Here is a 22,689-nt window from a genome sequence, read left to right as displayed (position 1 = left end):
TCATTATGAAGCCATTCTTCTGTTTTGAGGGGGAGATTTAATCCCAGTACTTGTGCTGTATTTGTGTTTGGTTTAAGTGTGCCACATTACTGCACGATCATTAATGCTGATACTCTCATAATACATGACTTTGGCATTGTCCACAGGCAAATAAAAACGGCAGTGTCTGCTGGATCAACTCAGTTACATTCAAAGCCACACTCACAACGCTTCTTATAACAGCCATGGCCTACAGCTTAGCCCTGCAGGTTTATGTCAGATATCAGAGTTTGCTACAAACCAGTTGGCAGGTGTCCTAGTCTTAAGCCAACCTATCATCTTCCCTATATGTCTGTAGTGTAGTAATCTCTTCATCTCTTCTGCCATCATTTGTTGGGCAGAGCCAGTGACTTAGAAAGAGTAGACAACGTGATAAACTGTTATGGTGACTGCTGTGGAAGCTCTGGAAATGCTGGTGCAAAGAAGGATTCTTCATAAAATCAGTAAAATTATGAACATCCCTGAGCATCCTCTGAATGAGTCTACCACAACAGAGTGACTTCAGTCGGAGGCTTCTTCAGGCTCACTGTAATACAGACGGCTATTGGAGTTCCTGCCTGCCCAGCATCTACAACAACTCTTTGAAGAACCTGGGCTAATATGAGTTACAACAGCATTTAATTTCCCTTTTGGATCAATAAAGTAATTTTGAATTTGAATTTAGAGTGCTCCAATGCTACTTAACAAAGCGTTTAGCTCCTGGTGGACGCGTCAGTGCCAAAGCTTCCTTCTGCTCCTGTTTTGAGGGGGTGGGGGGCATTAGTATCAGCTATCAACAAGCCTAATGCACTTTGTTTTTGAGTAATTCTCACCCACACATAGGATTTCCCACAGTGCTCCCTCACTGCTTTGTTGTTTAAAAAAAAACTCAAGACAGAAGTGACAGCAGACCTTTTTGGAAACCAACCTAGTTTTTGGCTCAGCACTAGAAGCTTGTCATATGGATGTTCATATTTCTGCATCTTATTTAAATTTTTTTATAATGAAAAGCTGCTTGAGGGAACATATATTAATTGTTTTTTCAAATGTTTAGATCTTAAAAGCTCAGATAACTAAAACTTTACATTTATAAGTTACGTTACCACCTGCTTGCTGCATGTTTGCTGTATCTCTCATGAGCAACCTTTAAAATGTGCCGAGGCTCCCTGCTTGTCCATACATGCCCCTTACAGCAGCAGTATTTCCAGTTGAGATGTCCCACCACTTTAAATACTCCTGTTTACTGTGAGTGGAAGAGTGCACTGTGTACAGTCACAGGGTTTTGGTTACAGCACATATGAAAGGTTCTGTTCTGATCTATAGTGATGGTTGTTTGTGTCATTATAGAAATTTAAAACACGCATTGAGTCAAATCTGTATCTCTAATTGGTAAGCAATGTTTCAAACAGAACAGCAGATAAAAAAACAACAACTGATTGAAAACCTTTTACAAATAGTTATTGAATGATCAAATGAATGTGGCAGAGTAATTATGATATAAATGATAAATGACCTGAATCTGTCTGATTGGATTGGACTTGAGTGACCTAAAGTGATTAAAATTTAATCTCAATTGTGTGTACATTGATATAAATCCAAGATGTTTTGTGTTGTCAAGACTCTTGAGGTCACATTTTGTGGGTGAATTAAAAGCTTAACTAAAACACAGAGATGTAAACCTTAAGCAAACATGAGTTCTTTTATGTTTTCTGGGTGCATATCTACAGCCATCCATCATTTTAACATTCATGTCTTCACCAGGCCTTCAAGGAAATGCTGTATTCGGCCCAGGACCAAGCCCCGTCCGTAGAAGGTAAGGACCCTCGCTGTTTGGATAAACAAACCCACCACACAGACGGGTTCTCAGAAACTCTCTCAGACACACTTGTATGCCCCCTGTTTGGGCATCCCCAGAATAACAGCCCTTCATCTGCTAAAAATAGATTCAAATTACTGCTAACTTGTTGCCACACTCTCCACTGTGTGACTCAACAAGACCAGAGTCAATTATTATATCATTACTGTCTGCTTTACCTTCACTTTGTTCACTGCTTAAATGAACAGGTAACATCACATGAGAAGACAGAAAACACCTGACTTGTTTTCTTGGATGATTGATACAGTTAATGGATACATTTGTTCCAATGTTTATTTTATTCCAAAATTGATAGGAAAGTGGATGTGTCTGCATGAAGCAAATACATTTTCAACTGCTAAAACATCCTATATTGTTTAGAGCCATGCACTGCAGAACTGAGTGGTATAACAGAACTTAGGTTCAGTGCCAGCTTTGCAAAGTATTGCTGCTACCAGGGCAAAGATAAGGAAGGGCACTGGCTATGATTACTCTGTGCCACTGGATTGCAAGTGATGTGTACTGAGGTAAAGAATTCAATCCATTTGCTTTTTATTTCAGATGGCCATTTGTGGAGGGAAACAACTTTCTGTAGTTGCAGGGTGGAAGTATACTTTATGACATGGCTGCACCGGCTGTGACTGATAGCGTGTGCCACGTCCAGTTGAGAAAAATAGTAGTACTTGACCTACATGTGGCAGCACAAACATGACTTCTGCCATTTTCTGTTATCTGTTTTAGATAAAATAGTGCAGTTTGCTCAATTTTTCAGGTCCCCTCATAGAGCTGCAGCTCTGCTCACTGTGAAGCCCTGATATGGAAGAGAGAGATGTGACTCTGTCCATGAGCAGTAGAGGTGTATCATAACCTCACTGGGATGAGCAAACTTTCAGTTTGTATGAAAGCTGGAGTGTGAGCTAGCTTGATAAAATCAGTTTCAGAAATTTGCCTGCAGTTTTTTGATTGCTGCAGGTGTAAAATGAGACCTTTGGCATGCACAATGAGAATTTCCTGATGAAATGAGATTTAAATAACACATGATTTTAAAACCTGCATTTATTTCTGGAATAGACATTTCATGCCTTGATGGTGACATATGAGGCCTGTCTATCGTTTGACTAGTGTCTCTAGGAGCTGCCGGGCAGGCTCAGTGTGCATGATAGATTATTTCCTGTCCTGTGTATAAACTGTAGTCATAGGTCAATGTTCTGTTTCTGTCAGCCTCGGATGACATACGGGGCAATTTCCTTTAAAAAGAGACAGAATCAGTCAGTCAACATAGAAATGTGTCTTCAAGTCGTGTCATTCTAACATTTCCAAATTTCTCCGCTCAATCAACTTGATTAATATTCATATCACACTTTTGCACAGAATGCATTTGCATAGACATTAGTATCCTTATTAGCATTTTTTTTCACTGTTGATTAGAGATTAACATGCAACATTTTGAATTTAACACAAGTTGAGTTGATTCTCAACTATTGGTAATCAATAGGATGTTTGTTTTTTTAGATTAGTGTATTTAATTCCTTTAAACATTCATCGTAATATCTATAAGTCTTAACTAAAGCAGACATACTTATGAGAGATTGCAGGGTGCAAGTGTAATCCTAAGATGAGAAAATTGAAGTACAAATGTACTTAATCTATAGGACTAATATTGCTAGATAAAATTAGTTTCTTAAGACATTAGAAAATTGTCATTTGATTTGGTATTGTCAGGGGAAACAGGCTGTAATGTCAGCAACTGCAGAAACAAATAGCATTATTGAGCCCGGAGAAATACATTCTCTTGTGCCTTGGTTTTTTTCCTTTTTCATAAGACAAATAAAATCAGCAGGTCTTATTAAATATAGGTTGACTGCAGCACTTTCTCTTACATTAGATTAAATTTACAGCAGGACAAACCAGTCGATTTTCTTAATACTTTCACTCTTTTTTGAAATTTGTAGCAAGTCAGTTTGTAATGATGGCTGTAAAAACGGGAGTTTTGACATTATATCACTATCAACATTTTGCTTGAATTCAGAACTAGTGCATCACTAATTGTGTAGTTTCACAAAACACATGGTGCTTGAACAGTTTCATGGCAACTGTGTTAAATTTCCAAAATGTTCTTTGTTAGAGGAATACAAACCTACCTGCTGTATTAAAAAAATTATTATTTTTTTTACTTTCTACTGAAGGTACAATTATTTACCAGGATTTGTAACTGTCTTCTTATTTTTCATTTTTTTTTTGTTGTTGTCTTTTTTCATGCTTCAGCACATTGATATTCAGAAAGTGTATCGTTTGCCTGAGGGAGACAGTTTATTGAATTATAAGAACTTGCTCACCCACACCGTTTCTTTACTGGACACCCTGCTGCAGATGATTAAGATGTGAGCGGTGCAGTAGTTGGTGAGTGCTAAGCAAGCACATTTCAAGGCCTCCTCTGTCTCTTTCTCCTTATATTGTTAACAGATTGGAAGACTAGTGATGCACAATATTAGGAAACAATAACAACCATCACTGCAGTGAACCTGTGCAGAAATATGAAGCAGAAATCCAAGTGTTCTGTTAACCACTCTATTTAAAATAATTAAAATCTAATATCTGTTTGAAATTACTTCATGATCTTTTATCCCTCAAATCTTTATTCTTAATGAACCCATTTTCTTTGCTCCATGTATAGCTGTAATGAAAGCACACCTGTCATGTTTTGAGTGCCAGTGGTAAACAGAGAACAGCTGGTGCCCAGTCTTCTATCCGTTGGAATGAGCGACGCCAGTTCAATCACCCTGATTATTAGGGAGATAAAAGTGCTATGATATTATATGGAAAGCTTTAAGATGGATCTGCATTCTGTAAAGGCGTGAAGTAGTATCTGGAGTCATGCTCAGAGTTATGTTGTATTTTGATATTGAAGCCATTCATATGTGTTTCATTCATGTTTTCATTCACGGTCTTTGTTTCTACCACCACCCTCTTAATGGCCAATGCATTGTTTTGATGTTATCTGTGCAGGACTGTGCTACTTTGCTGAGCAGTGGATTAGATTATTATTGATGGTGCTGGTTAATACACAGTGAGAGTGAGCTCAGTCCTCAATGTTGCTATAGCAGGCTGCTAATTATTAACATTGACATCCACATTTTTAGCCTGTAAATAATTTTCCAGTTTTTTTTCTCATGATTGATGCCCATGTAAGTCACAAGCAGGAAAACAGTATACCTCAAACTATTAACTTGTTTTGGATTTTATTTCAAGAATGTAATATTTGACATGTAAGTAGTATCCACAGCTGCACATCTGTAAAATATCAACATTTTACAAGCATAGCCTGATATTTTTGTTGAGTTTTTAAAGCATCCTAGTGTCTCAAAAAAGTACAGAGAGAGCCAGGACAGGTATATATTTCAAAAGGTAGGAAAAATTAAATAAAGAACAGAAAGGGTCCTTTCCCTTGGAGATAGAAGTACAGATGAATAAAACCACTCATCAGGTGAGAACAAACTGACCTCAGAGTCAGACACTCATTGTTCTATCTTGGACACCTGTTCCATCAAAGCGTCCTGCACTGCAACTTGTTTTTGTTCTCTCATCTCCCATAATTGTTTAGTTCCTCCCATTGGTTGTGATAAAGCTTCAATAGGACACAACTGAACAGGATGTTATGATAAATGATAAACACGTGTTAGTACGATGATCCTGAGTAAAATTATACTGTGATGTGATTGATTAATTTGATTTAATTCTGATTATGAAAGCTCACTCCGAGTGCTCCCAAAATATAATGTATTTGTTATTACAATGTTGGTGTTATATGGATTTGTTCTTGGTCAATCTTTTCTTAGGCTGCAGACTTAAGCAAACACATCAAAATGTGAACATTTTAAATACATTTTCAAGTGTTTTTTACCTGTAATATTCTACCTTTAAAAAAAAAAAAAAAAAAAAATATATATATATATATATATATATATATATATATATATATATATATATATATATATATATATATATATATATATATATATATATATATATATATATATATATATATATATATATATATATATATATATATATTTATATATATAAAAATCTGATCTTTTTGAAAGCCTGTACTCAGCTGCTGAAATGTGCTTTGGGTGTGTCTTTAATTTTCACCCATTACTGTTTTTTTGCACGACCACAATGTTTCAAAACATCCCAATTTGTCTAACTTATGAGAAAGGGAGGTGTGACGAAGGGTTTTTAGCCAATGACAGTGTGCAGCAGTATGTGTGTGACGGGAATTGCCACATCACTCTATTTTCTGTATAAAGACTGTTGTCAATTTCTCTGTCATTTACTTTTTAAATGATTTCAAACAGTAGAGATGATATGATAGAACATTTTGCTGCTTTTAAAAGCATGACTTATTCTTAACCACAAATTCTTGGTTTATCATGATTTACTTGGTATGTTGATACTTGGCCTATGTCTTCTTGGCACTAACAGTCAAGCTTTAAACTATACACAGAAAAGTCAGCCACCAGGCACTTGGTCAATACCCAGCCATTTTGACCAAGCGCCAATCTAAACAATTTCCTAATGAATATTTTTGTGTTTGTGTCTGGACCTTTTATGCCTAGTCAAAGCACCAGCATGAGCAATGAATACAAATCATGGTAGAGTTTTCTTATATGACTGTCCATGGTGATTGCTCGCTCGCCATTTTGTCTGCTGTTTTCACACCCATGATGAGGGGTTAGTTGAAAAGCTGCTTGGCTGTATAATACAGAGCTGATTGTTATTCTACATGCATACATGTGTGAAGAGCCACTGTTATTACTGTTCTTGTTCTTTGTTGCAGTCGTCCTGCGCCCCATGTGGAAAATTACATTCCAATTTATGTGACAATTTTTATTTGAGCTTCAAAAAAAGTTTGCTTCTCAGATGTACATTTAGAAATACTGATGTATAATTTCTCGTTCTAAGTCTTTGTTTCATAAATGAATTTTATCCATTTAAGATGAAGACAAAGTGCATACAGTTGCATTAGTACATCCAAAATCCCCAGAAATAATCCTAGTTGAAGAAAAATCTGCACATGTCAACCAAAACAGATCAGGGTCATGTTTGCATCTGCAGTTGAATTATGCATGAATAAATATTTTCAGGTTCCCTAAAACAAGCATGTCAAAAACACATGTGCCTGAGATTAAAGATGCACACATCTCTGTTGTTATACATACAGATAAATCCAGGCAGGTTTTCCAGGGGCCAGCCAGTCAGAGAGATAAAAAACAGAACTGGAAGTGGGACATATGGACATGCAGACAGACAGGTAGACAGGCAGAAGAGGGGGTGGTGGGACAGTTTGGCAGCCAGGGTCTCCCCCCAGCTGCATTATTGATAGCTTCTTTGACAAGCTGCTGCTCATGCTCACCTCAAGCACTAACTGGTGAGTTTTTGTGGGGGTTGGTTCCATGTGTAGTTCTTAATCATGGTGCCACCCAAGTTAATATAGTCAAAATGAATCAGTCTAAATCCACAGAATGCTGTCTTATACAGCTCAAAAACAAGTAAACTTCAGCTCTGAGGCCAGTTTCGAGCTATGGAAGTTATATACTAGTCATTTGATGAAGTCTCAAAAGGGAAAAGATGCAGCAGGAGCCGGGTCAATACAAACCTAGGATTGCTATTCCAAGGTCAGGGACTCATTGAACTGAGGTAATTAGCAATGACAAAGGTATTGAGTAAGAGGAAAATGAAGAAAGACTGAGAACAGTCAGGGCTTTGTGTTTGCCTTGGTGGATGAAAAAATAATAATGGTATCCATTTAAAAATAAGGGACATTGATAGCAGTTGTCAGGGTTTCGTGTGGACCAGGAAAATGGAACAGAAACTGAAGGAGAAGAAGCAAAATCCTTTGCACAGCAGACAGACAGACTGAGTGGGAGGTCTCTGGGCACATTTCCAATGCATGTTGCCCTGCATTAGCGCGATAGTCATCCCGCAAGAAAAAGACGGTGAGAGAAAAAGAACCTCAGCAGATGAAAGTCTTCTATCTGTCCATCCATTATTCATCGATGAATTAGATCCTGCATGAATGAAGTTGAGGAGGAGAGAGCAGAAGAAAAAGCTACTGAGGAGAAACTGAGTTTGTTTAGATAGGATCATAATGTTAAAAATAACCGATTAAAAAAATTATGTTTTTTTTTTGTGTGGGGAATTCTTCCAAAAAGAACAGGTTGCTGAGACAAGGACATATGGAAGAATGATCATGATGTGGTGTATTCTGGAAAGGCAATGGGTGAGGGACCAAGGTCAAGGAAAGGGTAATGGTGCTCAAAGGAGTAGAGAAGTCATAAACCTTTACACCTCCTAAGCAGAACTATGAGGGTTTTGAAGGCTCATCATGGGTCCTGTACTCATGTTCGCACTTTATGTAGACATTCAGGACATCTGCACCTCTTTGGCTGAAATGCTGCAGGGAATAAACAAAGTGCAAATGGATATGCTTTTCCAACTATTTTGCACACACTATTAGACTGCAGTTGTCATCTCTTCAGCCACAAAGAAAGAAGGTGCAGAAGTCCTCAAAGAGATGAAAAAAAAAAATCTGTCCATCCATTTCTATATCTACTTTTCCTTGCAAGGTGCAAGGGGAGGTGGCGCCTATCTCCAGCTATAATCGAACCTTGAACAGGTCATTAGAGCAATACAGAAACTCACAGGGCTGACATACATATGCTGAAATAAAGCTTGTATCTTTTCTTGTATTTTTTAATTTTCTTTGTTCCAATAAGAACGCAATTCTGTAAATGTGAAATAAAATTAAAATATAGATTATTGAATCTGGCTGCCATGTAGCCCAGTAGGGATCAGGTATTTGAAGCATCAGTGATCTCAGCAATCTCATGCATGGAAGGCATGTAAATATAATTAGATCAGTCGTCGTTGATTATTTTTCATGTTTTAGCACTTTCAGATCCTGCAAACTATAAGGTAACCCCAGTTATTAGATAAGTTCTTTCATTAATCAAATGTTAAGAATCTTAATTGACAGCTTTGGCTGACAGCCAACAGGTCAGCAGCCTCTGCAGGATGAAAACTTGTGAATTTATTGTAGCAATTAAAACAATGTGCTGAAAATTAATTTACAGCTTTCAGTGTTATGTACATCACTCACATCACATCTGTGTTTTAACAGACCAGATGAATGATTAATAAAAAATAATAATGATAGACAAGGAGAAAATACAGATTCAAGACTTTGTATTTCTTTATCTTTGGTTTGGTGTTTTCATGTCCAGTGTGTCTTTGCTCTATGCCACGCTCACATACAACTAGATAAAATAGGTTTTCACATGTATGCTTTTAGTGCTACTCACGCTCACAGAGGTAGCTGCTTTATGTAGAGTGAGTGGGTGTGATTGTGAACCACGGGTGATGACAACAGTGCCATATGCTGATGTATTTTTATTTTTTCTAGTGCTCTATAAAGAGGAAAACCCCTGACTTGTGTTTTTCTACATCTCCTTTAAAATTTCTAGTCCCGGACTTTGTTATTTTTAAATTTCTCAGCTCACTTTATCTGTTTTGTTTGAAAACGTTGTATTTCTCATGAAACATGCTGGCTGAATGGTTTAATTTATTCTTTATATTTTAGGTGATTACTGCCTCTGGAGAGAACTTGGTTCAACTGACTCAAAGGCATGAAAACTTGGTTATGCTGGTGCATCACATTGCTCTCTTTTTTCCTCTTTATAAAGCTGTATTGCCTCTCAGATGATTATTGAGCATATTACAAGTGTCACTGCCTCCAACTGACAACTATTACCGTGTTTTGAAAATTATTAGAATGACCTTTCCTTATCTACTGATGATTACTGAACAGTTATTATATTTTAACGAGATTGACCTCTAGAAAGTCAAGGATACACAAGATGAATGCATGCTTGATTATCGGGCTTATTTGCTCTTTGCCTTGCAAAAATACCCATATCACTTGAGATTTTACTCATTTTCTCACCTTACATCAACGTATCTTAGAAGGATTTTATGTGATACATCCACACAAAGTAGTGCATAATTGTAAAGTGGAGGGAAAATTACACATACTTCAAAACACTTTTCTCTGAGACTTCCAAATAAAAGCCTCAAGCTTTTTTTCTATCAATTTAAATTCTGATAGTACTACTACTAAAAAAAAAAAAAAACATTGAATTTGTCTGTAGAAAAGTTAAACAAGTGCGACCACATTTTTAGGGTAATGTTTTCTGCCTCTGAGATGAATAGAAAAATGTTCCAAAAGGACTTAAAGTCAGTGGGAAGTGAGGTAGAGTAGAGGATGCTAAAATAAATAGAAAAAAAATGGAAAAAAAGAAAGGTGACATTGGTGATAATTGAAGGAAAGGAAGCTAAATCCTAAGGGAACCTCTATTCTGAGATGTTACATCTACTTGTATAAAATATGTGAAAAAAATGAAAGCACAGAAAGAGCCTGTCAGGAAGGCGATTCCTCAATTTTGATTCCTTGTATATAATCACTCTCTTCCATTTTTGTCAGTGCTGTAATTTAGCTTTAACTCATATGAGGAGTGAGGTTTCTGTTCAGGGAGTAGAAAATTATTAGTCTAGATTTATTTCTTCTCTTATTTACCCTGCATCATCTTATAATCCTGTGACCAGAGGAGAGAGATCAATAATTCACAACTATTGTTCCCCCCCGGACAGCCTGTCTGTCTTTATATTAAATGATGAATTATTAACAATGTGCGAGATGGGAAATCTGCTAAATTTCCCTCCTGATGCCCATGAAATTTAAAAAATTTGCTCTGGCACTCAGAGGCAGCCATAAGATCACAACAAGAAAGTTTTTTAGTTTTCAGGGAAAGGTGGTGGTGTTAGACACTTAAAGAAACACCATGAAATAATTTCTTAAATCTCACCAACATGTGAGATTTAAAGAATCTCACATGTTGAGATTTGTGCCGCTTTTCTTAAAATTGCCATTTTAGACCATTTTACAATAAGTCGACCAGTGGTCTGATGCATATTTTATATTTTATTGTTAGAAAAAATTTAATCTGCAGTCCGCCTTGAGTATGCGCAGACCTCTGACAGTCAAGCATGTTTGTGTCTATTGCAGTGGTTCTTAACCTTTTTTGAGGGACAGAACCCACCAGTTTCATGTGTGCATTCACTGAACCCTTCTTTAGTGATGAATAAAATATCACTTAAGACTATTTTTCCAAATTCAAGAAATAGGTATGTGCTTTTTTTACTAATGCACAAAATGAGCTATGCATGAACGTCACCTTGCTCAAAGAACAAAACCAACACAGTGCATGAACTCACAACAAATTACGGTATGACTTTATTCTGACCCCCAAAACATATTTTCGCCCCATAAAATAATTTCAGCCCCCAAAAACATATATATATATTTTTTGCTATTTTACTAATTAAAAATACATTTGGATTTTTTTTTTAAGAATTTAAAATTTTTTTAATAACTTCATTTTTTTAAATGTGAAATTTCATTTGTTTTTTTTGTTGTTTTGAATCTACAAAATACTTTTTTACTTTTCACCATCTCCATGCAGCTTCAGGAAGTGTTTCCTTAGTTTTGCCGGTGCAAGACTAGAGTTATTCAACTTTGCGTTGCATATCATGGAGATGGGATGCTGACTCCCATCCCGTTCCGTGATACACGTGAATCCATGTTGTACATATTCGTCCGACCACTTTCTTTTTTTGCTCGACATGTTTAGTACGGATTAAAATATTGAGAAAGAAACCACATGACGTACAACTACGACAGCTCTTGACAACTGTGCACACTAAATTCCCCGCAGCACTGATTGGCCAAGCAATGTCAAGTGATCTTCTGATGGCCTTATCATGACTTTACATAAGTGTCTTTCCCTCTGCGGCAGATGCTCTGCCGAACCCCAGAGACTGCCTCATCGAACCCCTGGGGTTTGATCAAACCCAGGTTAAGAACACTGGTCTATTGGTGTTCGTTGACTGACACAGAAATTATCTCAGTAGCAGCTGTGTCATTACAGACATGAGTCCTGAGCAGTTTTTCAACAGAAACAACTGTTTGTGTCTGTTTTGCATTTTGTCTTCAGGCCTCTTCCCGACAAGTGCCTTCTGATAATTAGGCCCCCTAATCATCCTATTAATATGCAGCTCAATTGAGCAGAGAACAGCTTATAGTTCCCCTGATAGGGTAATAGCAGACATTTAATATAAAATGACGATTGAAGATTTGTTTTTTAGGGTTTTGTCTGACAATTAATGTTTTTTTTGTGGACTGGGGAAAATTGTAGCATTGTTAATCTCTGAAGAATTTTTTTTTATTGCAGCCTGCAAATGGCATTGTGAAATTATAAATGTTCATGGGTGAGTCAGTGGGATTGTGTATGTTTTAAAATAGTAAAAAAAAAAAATTAAAAATCAACCCTAATGTCTCTACAGTGTTGAACAGTGTGTAACTTTTTCTGTTGTAGTTACCATGGTGCCACAGAAAGAGCCTGGAATAATTTGAGCCTCATTTTGTTCCCGTGACATTCAAGTTACAAACACAATAAAGCCAGAGCATGCAACTAAAGGGCTTGGGTGATGTTGTGAATTATAATGGTCTCTAGCGAATTTCTGATGGTCCCTTCTGAAAACTCAGAATAAACCCCACAGAAAATGTAATTTAGATGAGGAAAAAAATTTTTATACAAATTGATAAAAGCAAACTTATAACAATCTAGTTACATCTAAAATGTAACTAGAATTGATTGTGAAAAAGTTCAATATTTTTTGCCACTAATTTCAGAACTTGCTTGAGCCTCCTCTTGCAGGAATTACTGCATCAATGCAGTGTGGCATGGAGATCATAAGGCTGTGCTTCTGCTGGCGGTGTTTTAAAAGCCCTGGTTACTTGGATAGCCGCCTTCAGCTCCTCTGCATTTTTGCTTCTGTTGTTTCTCATCTTCCTCTTAACAACCCCATAGAGACTCTATATGGGCTTGTTGGGCAATCAAGCACAGTAACACCATTGAACCTTCCTGGTTCAATGGTGTTACCATCCTGGGCTGCATTCATTGTGGATTTTAGAAAACACACTGGACCAGCAGATGACTGGGCACCCAATCATCAATGACTGTGGAAACTTCCGACTGGACTTCAAACAAAGTGGATTCAGTGCCTCTCCATTTCATAGCTGAGTGTACCAATTGCCTGCATTTCTTATAACAGATTCCTTCATTTCCCTCAATCCAAATGGATACTAGCGAGTTTGATGATGTAGTTGGGCATGTTGCCCCATTTCTTCTCCATCAGTAACTGCATACCTTTCAGTGCGACACACAGAGTGGCAGTCACGCTGTGCGTCATCGTGACGGCTTGCGCCTATTCCCAACCTTATCAGCTTGTTTTTGCATACTAAACAGTTTGATGTGAACTCTGTTTCCTACCAGGCAGTTTAATGTGAGACACAGATTATGTGATTGTAAAAACTGACCTTTGCACAGATGTGTCCAATGCATGTCTGCCATGAGTATGTGCAGACCTGCACGGAGAGAAGTTCACTTGAGTATGTGGGAGTCTTAAGTCTGCAAGGAGTATACATAATTTTGGGCTACCTTTATGTGCTGCAAATCATGTTTGTGTGTTTATCACACGTTAAAAAGAGGCAGATCCAATCCCCAAGAATTGGATCCATGCGAATCCAATTGCATGGAAAAATAAAACAACAGTGTTTAGGTATGATTTGCTGCAGGGCTTTAGAAGGTTTTCAGGAAGGGTCATTGGGCAAACACACACACACACACACGCACGCATACACACATATGGATCTACCACTCTGATTCCACTGAAAGATTCAGCCATGACTTTGTGGTTATTTTATGAATGTGATGAGTGGGAATTCAATTCCCAAGTGCTCACTGATGTTAGATCCTGTCTGCCTCTCTTTATACACACATTTAGTGAGCAGCTACTCCATGTTGATCAGTGGCATACACACAATGTGAAAGAATCTCACACATATGCATCACACCTTTACACACATTATATGCAATACCACATGCATGTATATTCTGCACAGCATGTTCAGAAACAAGCCATGTGCCTCATACGCTTTCTAAACACCATCTTTAGAGCAAACGCTGCACTGCCCACGTTTACAATAACATTTATTGGGTCTTTAAAGAGAAGGGAGATCATGAAATTTCTGGGTCAGTAATAGGAACATAAAACACTGATTCCTAATCAAAAGTTTGCATTCTTAGTAAACTGAAATAGTTTCTGTTTGTTATACTGGCTAAATTTTTTTCTTTAATGAATGATTGTGATTGTGATTAAGTATGACATTCACTCCCCCTTTCCATACCTACTGGAGCACGCATGTAGAGATATGTACTTAGACTGTTTCTAATGTGCTAAATAATTTTATTTCTTATCTGCCATTGTTTTGAGAAAAAAATAAACAAGGTGCTTCCTGCTCTTGTAAATCATGTTAATGATATGACACTGAAGCACCCCAAGGTCAGTGCCCACCTAATCAGATTTAGTCAGGAAATTGCTCCTAATCTAATAACATTAAGTATTGGATTCCTTCCTGCTTCCCAGGACTGTAAAGGTAAAATGGGCAGTGTGACGGACCACTTATGAATTAAGAGTTACATTACAATGCAAAAACGGAAACAGAACTTCAATGCAGAAAAATGGTCTACAGAACTGAATTAAAAATTGATGATACTGGTTTATGCAGCATGCATTATTCACTTTGCATTTGTTTATGCTGATGGCCCAGATGAGTTTCTGTATGTATTGAGAATAATATCAAAGTCAAATGTTAAATGTCACAGCTATTCAAAAACAAATATTCACAAAGTTTTGTCAACTTTGTATTTACAAAAACAAAGTTGTCAAAATATCTACCGATTTTGGCAACTTTTACCAAAACTGGTAATATACTACCTATCGAGAATAGGTAATATAGTACCTATTTTGGTATAAGTTTTAGTTAAGGTTGGCCTGATGTAGTTTCATTGTTATAGTATCCAAATTAGAGATCCAGTTGTCCAAATATTCTTGTCGATTTATAAACTTTGGTTTTGTTAAGATTTTACCCACTGATATGACTTTTCAATTTATTCTAAGAACTATAATGGTAGAAATAATATTATCATTCAATTATTTGAAGCCATACTGCTATGACTGGTCATAAATAATTTATGCATGAGCATGATTTGAAACTGAGTGACTGTGTTGTATTAAGAAAGAGTATATTTAAACTAGTGCTTTCCCTGGTACCATTCTTGCTGTATTACTTTTTTTCAGTAGCAGCTTCTACCAATTAAGTGAAAAACATTCAATATATTAACATAAAATATACAATGTATATAATACAGACACCCAAAAGTACTTATTTATTTCTGACTTTTTTCTTTTGTGTCATTTTCAACTCATAATATTTATTTTCTGTATTTACAACAATCTTTTTTTCCTATGTTTTGTATCTGACAGTTTCCTTACAGAGCCTCAACTGTTTCCACATCACTTTCTTAGTCATAGAAAGTGATGAGTATTCTCACATTATCATCAGTGGGACTTCATACATAAAACTAGACTTTGCTGATAATATAATGGATTCTAGGTGACCTTGACAGGCGTCCTGCCTGACGGAAAAAATCTTCGGTCCTGCCTGACGGAGGATTTTTCAGAGATTGGGCAAAATGTGTTCATTGGAAACTGCCTTGTTTCATCTAGATTTATCCTCTAGCTTTTAAATAGCTGCCATGTTACAGAACTATGTCTGTGTGGTAATATATCTGTGTGTATGTGTGACTCTTATCGAGAAACTGCAGCTGCTGTTGGGTACGTGGCTTGGTGGCTGGGAGCAACATCTTTATACAACATTCACACACCTAAACAATTATAAATAGTGTCCACATTTTACATTTACTCACATATGAAGAACATTAACAAAACAGTCCCTCTAGGAAAACTGACTGCAGATTTAATCTACAACTGCTGTGCACTCTCTCAGCATTTGTCATGGTTATAGTAGAAAAGCCTGTGCTCTTGTTCTGCTTAGATTAATGACCTCAGTTTGGACTATTGACACAACACTTATCTGTTTTTATGACTCCTGTGGCTTCTGTCTATAAGTGACACTCACAAACACACACACCTGGCTGAGATCAGATGTAAATTTCTTCCTATTATTTCTTCTGCGTGTCTAAAACAATGCTTTTACCCTAGTCCTGATAGATCTGAGCCTAAGCTACAGCAATAACCGGTATTTTATACAGCAAAACCTCTAAATCAGGAGAGGACATTGTCTTTTCATTATTTAATATAAACTTTGGAGGAATTTTAAAGGAGGCAACCCTTTTTAGAAGCATTGTTTGTTTGCTTTCTTTTGTGTTTGGCATAAATAATGAACAGTTAAAATCAGTTCAGTTTTGAAGAAGATACATTTGTTACATAAAGGTGTGTTTTAGATTAAAATAAAAAATTATTGTTTTTTTAGATGGTTTGACATTTGTTTTTTGGAATATAATTTTGCTCTTGATTTTGACCCAAAACCTAAAAATATTGCCCAATCTTAAAACTTAGCATGTTATTACTATCAGCACTTGTTTGCCTGTTACTGTGAATCATTTAATTCAAAATATGTCTGCACAATCTCACTAGACTCCACGAGGAGTCCATTCAGAGTAAAAATTAGAAACCTTTTCAGAGAAAAGAGGAAAGCAAATGTATTTCCCAATGCTTGTATTTGTAATATTTGTATTGTTTTGCAGCAATGTTGAAGATAAGAGGCAGAGAGAATGAGAAAAAGCAGATGAGTTGTCCCTGTAGGCTCTAGTTCCTCTGTACCTACAGGATCAAACGCAAAGAGAGAACTGAGCATCACAGGAAATGTCATCCACAGTTAGGATAACAGATTGCCCTGCCAAACTTATGTCTGTCAGGGAGAGATGCTTGTATGTGGGAGAGACAGTGGAGAAGAAAATAACTGTGATAACATGGACTGATTCAAGTACACAACATGTAATATTTATCATCATGTGACATTCACAAATAGAAACAAAACTACAGAAAGTGATGTTTTTCTTGTGCTTAAATCTTTCAGATCTAGATTAACTTAAATGCAGGTTGCAGCATATTGCTATATAGTCAAGCTGCACAATACATTGCATCAGCAATGTTAGTGTAGTATTAATGTATCCAGTGTCCTAATTGTAAAAGCTCCTTGGATGCAATATTTGGTGGCATTAAAGCTCTGCCACCCTTAAATACATTTGTTACAGATTTTAGTGACAAAGATGATAAAGCTCAAGGAAGTGGCAGGGCCCATGTGATGATGGAAATAAGAGAAAGGCAGGAAAATGTGAGTTAATCACTATCAGTATTGTACGGTCATCATAACATTCAACAATAATATTCCAACTTTGTCTAATATCTTGCATCCCTGTGGCATATCCACGTGTTAAAGACATAAAATATTCTAATATTTTAAAATAACATTTTAATAGCAGAGTTAAAATATTATTGTTTAACACAAAACTGTTGGTACTTAAATACTGTAGAAAAAGGCTCTGTAATTAATGCTTCATCCACAGATTAATTTATTCTGGTAGCACCTTTACAGGTACTCTGTTGAGAGTAGTAAGTACTTAGATCTGCTAACAATCAGGTGTATAATGAGTTAGTTGGATGTGATAATTGTGCCCTGTTGAACAGCTGCTTGACTCCAGCTATGATTGGCTAAAGTGGAAATTGAGGCTTGTGATTGGTTAGTTGTGGCTAGACTTGGATACAGGCTACTGACGCTTGCTGCCCAGTTGCCTGGAAACAGCCATCCCTCTCTGTGTTAGTGGCCTTGGCAAAATGACAGACAGCATAAATGCTCTGCAGAGGAATGTGTCAATCCGTTGATTCTGCTGAAGATTTCTTTATCAGTCTGTGCTGTGGATATGTGCCAATCCATGAATCACGTATTTTTATCCCTCATGTTCAGTGTTGTGGTTTAAAGAAAGAAAAAAAAAAGTACAGTTCTGTGATGAGAAAACACAATATTGAACCAGTAAGAATACATCTTTTGTAGTAGTGATGATTTTAATTCCAGCATCAGTTTCTTTTTTTTTTCTGTGCCAAGTGGGCTAATAATAGAGATTTTTTTCTCTCTCTTTCACTAGAGGCATTACAAACTCATAACCTTGTTGCTTTCTACTTATTCTCCAAGGAATCTAAAGAATCTGGTTCTATGAGTTTTGACGTCCTGGTATTCAGCCTCCATATTTTCATTGCAATACAGCCTCCCCTTTGAACAACACCGCTTCTACAATTGTTAGGAAATGGAAAGTCACAAAAATCTTCACACTCACATTCTTGAATTAATTATTTGGTGCTGGAATTAAGAAACTAATTTCACGGCTGTCAGTGAACTTATTAAACTTAAAAAGGCCCAGAAGTTTTTGTTTTTTGCCATTATAAAGATGAAAATACTACATTAAATTTGGATAGATTTAGACTAGATATCAGTAACTGAGGTAAGAAAGAAAGAAGGCAGACAGACAACATACAACTCTAGTGAGCTTGTGTTAGTCATATACGGACCTGAAGAATGGAGCAAGTGGCACAGCTAAATTTATATTGTCGCTAAATTTTAAAAACATTGTTACTAGTAACAGTCAAACAAATCTATAGTCTCTGTTAATGTTATGCGTACAAATTGACAAATTAAAAATAAAAATTTGCAAATAATTTGCAAATTTTAGCCCCCTGTCCTTCACTTCTTAGTTGACTTAATCTAAGTCACGCCATTCTGTTTTGGAAATAGAAGCCACTCCACCCCACATTAATCTCTTAAGTCAAATAGTATAAATAATGGAAAGGAAAAGTAGAACTAAATCTGAAATTATTTCTTTTTGCAAGCACTGAGACTTCAAATTGCTGAAACCTGTTAGTCTGCATTGTGACATGTATGTGCATTGGTGTCATCATATCTGTGTCTGCTGTGTAGAATCTCCCCACCATTTGTAGAAATTTAATCAGAGCGACTATTTTTGAACTACATCTCGCTGTACGCTCTTTCAGACGGCTTATTAAATCAACAAGACTTTAATGCAAAAAATGGCAGAAAAGTTTTTATCCAAAAATGATCATCCAAACAGAATATGGACACCAGGACTAACAGTTAAAGCCACAAACCTGCATGAGCCTTTCGACCTGAGACCACCACCAGCAGCATTCTCTCTTTAAACCATGCATACTCTGGCTGCACTCCAGACTGTGGGTCCAGCAGACTGCCTACTAATTTGTTATTCTTGGTGGCCAGACTGAAAAGCTCATGACTGCACATTCTCCTGGACACTTGTGGTCTGTTTTTGTTTGTGTCCCAGTTCCTGCCACCTCACTACAGTCAGCGTGTGAGGAAGGGATTGGTTTGTTTTTGTCTGTCCGAGTGCTTGGCCACAGATTGCTGCCACACTGTGTGTGTCTTATGCCACTGATTTGTATTGCAGTCACAGTGCTGTTCTGCAACAAGCATCAGATGCTCTTCAGTTTTTTACAGAAATGTTTCTAACTTAAAAATAGAGAAGACCTTGAGACTAAGAGCACAAAAATGATAATAAAGGCTGGTTGTCTTTATTCTGACATAAGGAAGACAGAGATCCAGTTATTTATGTGTAAATACACAAAGTTAATTAGCCCATTAAACCTAATAGGTTCAGCGGTCAGCTGAGTGGCCGCTAGAGCATCAAGAGGCCTACAACAGATGGTCCTTCTTAGCTGAACTCTAGTTTAATAACTTCAATAGGACTTCTCTGAGAGCTAGTTGAACACCTTTGTGCTTCACACCTGTTTACATATTTTGGGTCAATGAATGTGTTTCAGTTTCTTGCATATACAACTAAACCTTCCTGCACTTTGGCCTTTATGGGGGGAAAAAAAAACCTGTAGGCCTCAGCCTCTGGTGTTGACATGCTGTTGCTACCTTAGCCACTCCCTCCTCGCTGATCGTCTCTGAAGGCCACTGACACGCTCCCGTTGAACCCTTTCCTCAGTTGCCTTGACAACTGCTCTCTCGCTGGGCGGGGTACCACTCACTTTCCCAGTGATGGCGCGATAAGTGCTACAATTATGTAAATTCTGTCGAAAGGAAAGTGTTTTTGCGGATCAATCATTGCAAGCGGAACAGCTCCAAACTCAATGCTTTCAGCGCGTAAGTTGTATAGATAATAATCCGGCCTGCTTTGTTGAAAAATGGCCTCCCTCCACTGCTGTCCTTATATTTTCTATATTTTTACATGTTGTATTGTTTTTGGAAAAATTGTGAAGGTTTAACAAAAAAAAAAAAAAAAAAAAGATGGAAGTACTTTTTTAAAAAAAAATATGTTTGTATTTCTGGAATATATAATTTCATTGATTTTTTTTTTTTTTCAGTTTTGGTTAGGTCATTTTTGAAGGAAAATGTAAATATTTTGAATCTCCTACTTGTGTTCCACTGCTACAATCTCTCTGCTCTTCAAAACTTTACAACCAAGTGACAGTCTTGGTAGAGATATACTTTTTGTTGGCTGTGGATGTATTTTTGTTCTTTTTGAGAGAACTCTTGGCCTCAAGCATAGCTCCTCTGAGGCACCTTCTTAGGGCTTGCAGAGACTGTACAGATTTGGCACCGACTCTCCCAGTGTAAGAAGTCTCAGTGTTTCCCTGTAGAGGAAAAGCTTGCATCCTGGATTATTGTGTTGTCATTTTTTTTATCTGTTGTCTCTGTAGCTTTGCTTCTGTCTGAATCAAGGCTGAGGTTAGTTTTGTAAGGCAACATATTTTTGAGGCCCATGCTGCAGCGATTACCCACATGCTCATCTTTGCAGGGTTTTGACAGGAGCATGTTCATTTTTTCATAATATGAAATATTTATATAAAATGCTACCAAAGGTGAAAGGGCTGACAAACTAATGTGAAAAGAAACATTTATAAATAGGTACCTACAGATGCAGACATTATTATTTGGTGTGATATTTAACAAAAGATAACAAAGTTCATATCACCCGTATAATAATGCAGACACGTTATGGCTTTTTGACTCAGCAGCTCTCCATTAATTAGTTTCCCTTTTCTTTTTTAGCTGTCTCTGCTTTTATAATAATAACTTGCTTTTGTTTTTAATAATGTCCTTATGGGGTGTGTTATGTATTACTTTTTAAAATTATGGTTAACTATCTTGGAATGAAAAAAATACATTTAATCTTTCTGACGGTTGTATAGAGAATGAAAAACAAGTTTTTTTTTTTTTCTGTAATGTGTGAATCGAGTTGATGTTTCAACTAAACGAGAGGTTATAAGTATATCCATAAGTCAGACTTTTGAGGATGCACCTGTTACATGAAAGAAGTAGCATCATTTTTTACAAATGCTCATAAATATACATTAAGACTAGCCAAGAGGTTACAGCTGAGTTTTGTTTAATCCACAGCTTCACCTACTATGTGTAAAAATGTATTTTGTAGTGGATTCACTGAGACCATAGATGTACCGTATGCTTACATGTTTGTGTGTGCATGTGTAAAGGGGTCTCATGAAAGGGCTCTTTTGAACTTCGGGGTAGTGCCGGTCTTTTGTTGTCTGTCTGTTAGTCGCCCACGCTTTCTGCAGCCCCCCTCTCAATCATGCAGTGTGAAGCCATCCTCTCTCTCCTCAACTCCCATCCTCCAACACAGCCACAGGCTCTTTCATCTGGCCTCACTTGGGCAAAGGAAGGACTATGCGCATGCATATGTGTGTTTATCTCTATGTTGGATATGTGGTTCCCCCACACTGGGTGAACAGCAACACAAATAAGAACATTTGACCTTTCACCTTGTGTGTCCTTGTCATTCATTGCTGTATGAACATGGTAGTGTTGCTGTGGATTTTAAATGAGCAGAAAGACCTACATATTGAACGACATGTGTGCCAGCAGTAGAGGAAGATCAATTTTCCCCTGGTGTTCCTCTAAATGGCAAAAGAAGTGACATTAGAATACTAATAATCATAATATCATTTCTTGATGTTATGAATGATAAAGGTCAATGGAGCCAATGCAGGAGCAAAGCCTGCATTATAGTCCTGACCATAGTTTTCTTAATTCACTAAGTATTGTATTTATGGATGTAGTTTTTTCCCCAAGTCAGTTTTGTCTTCATCAACCAACCAAAAGAGTCCATGGCTACCTAATATTGAGTAAATTTCTTATGATCCCTAATTGAGATAACAGCCTGATGTTATGCAGTCTTAACTTTGGATTGTTCCACTTTAGTTCAACCCCAAAGTTCAACTAAGGATTTGCAAGCTTCAGTTTTTTTCTACTCATTTAGTGTTTTGTTTTACCAAAGGAACATTAACCAGACACAAGAAAGCTGCAGCATGCCACTTAGATTAAAAAATTCAAATATTTCGATGGAGATTACACAGTGGTTGTTGTTTCTTTATTTCTCTCTTGCAACATACAGTAAATGCAGTAAAACATTGTCATTCTTCCTGAACAAACCCCCAAAAAGACAGCTTTTATCCTTTACTAATGACGAAAAGCAGAAATTCAAGCTTAATTTATTTGATTTGATTGATATTTCTACAACGAATGTATTTCATTGTAAGTATTGTAAAACCCTGTACTAGCCATTGTGAGTGACTAACAGAAGCAAGGTTGCTCATGTTACGTCTTAGTTACCAACAAGCTTCACAATTTGCTGAGCTGAGATAAATTCAAGCATTTTCCCACTGTGTTTATGTCTGACTTAGTTTTAAAATGGCAAATCATTTACTTGTTTGCAATTTTA

At 36.9% G+C, this 22,689-nt stretch overlaps 1 protein-coding gene across 1 annotated transcript in view; it reads left to right on the top strand.

Moving 5' to 3' along the window:
• The window catches only part of xpr1a (xenotropic and polytropic retrovirus receptor 1a), a 69,392-nt gene that overhangs the window by 6,361 nt on the left and 40,342 nt on the right, over positions 1-22,689 (top strand). Inside the window, exon 3 of the mRNA XM_055050616.1 lies at positions 1,780-1,831. Coding sequence (XP_054906591.1) covers positions 1,780-1,831 — 52 coding nt within the window. The remainder of the gene's footprint in view (positions 1-1,779; positions 1,832-22,689) is intronic.

The sequence above is a fragment of the Poeciliopsis prolifica genome, unplaced genomic scaffold (assembly GCF_027474105.1).
Source record: "Poeciliopsis prolifica strain line A6 unplaced genomic scaffold, Auburn_PproV2 SCAFFOLD002, whole genome shotgun sequence".
Taxonomy (NCBI): Eukaryota; Metazoa; Chordata; class Actinopteri; order Cyprinodontiformes; family Poeciliidae; genus Poeciliopsis; species Poeciliopsis prolifica.
This window is presented reverse-complemented; position numbering and strand designations above follow the sequence as displayed.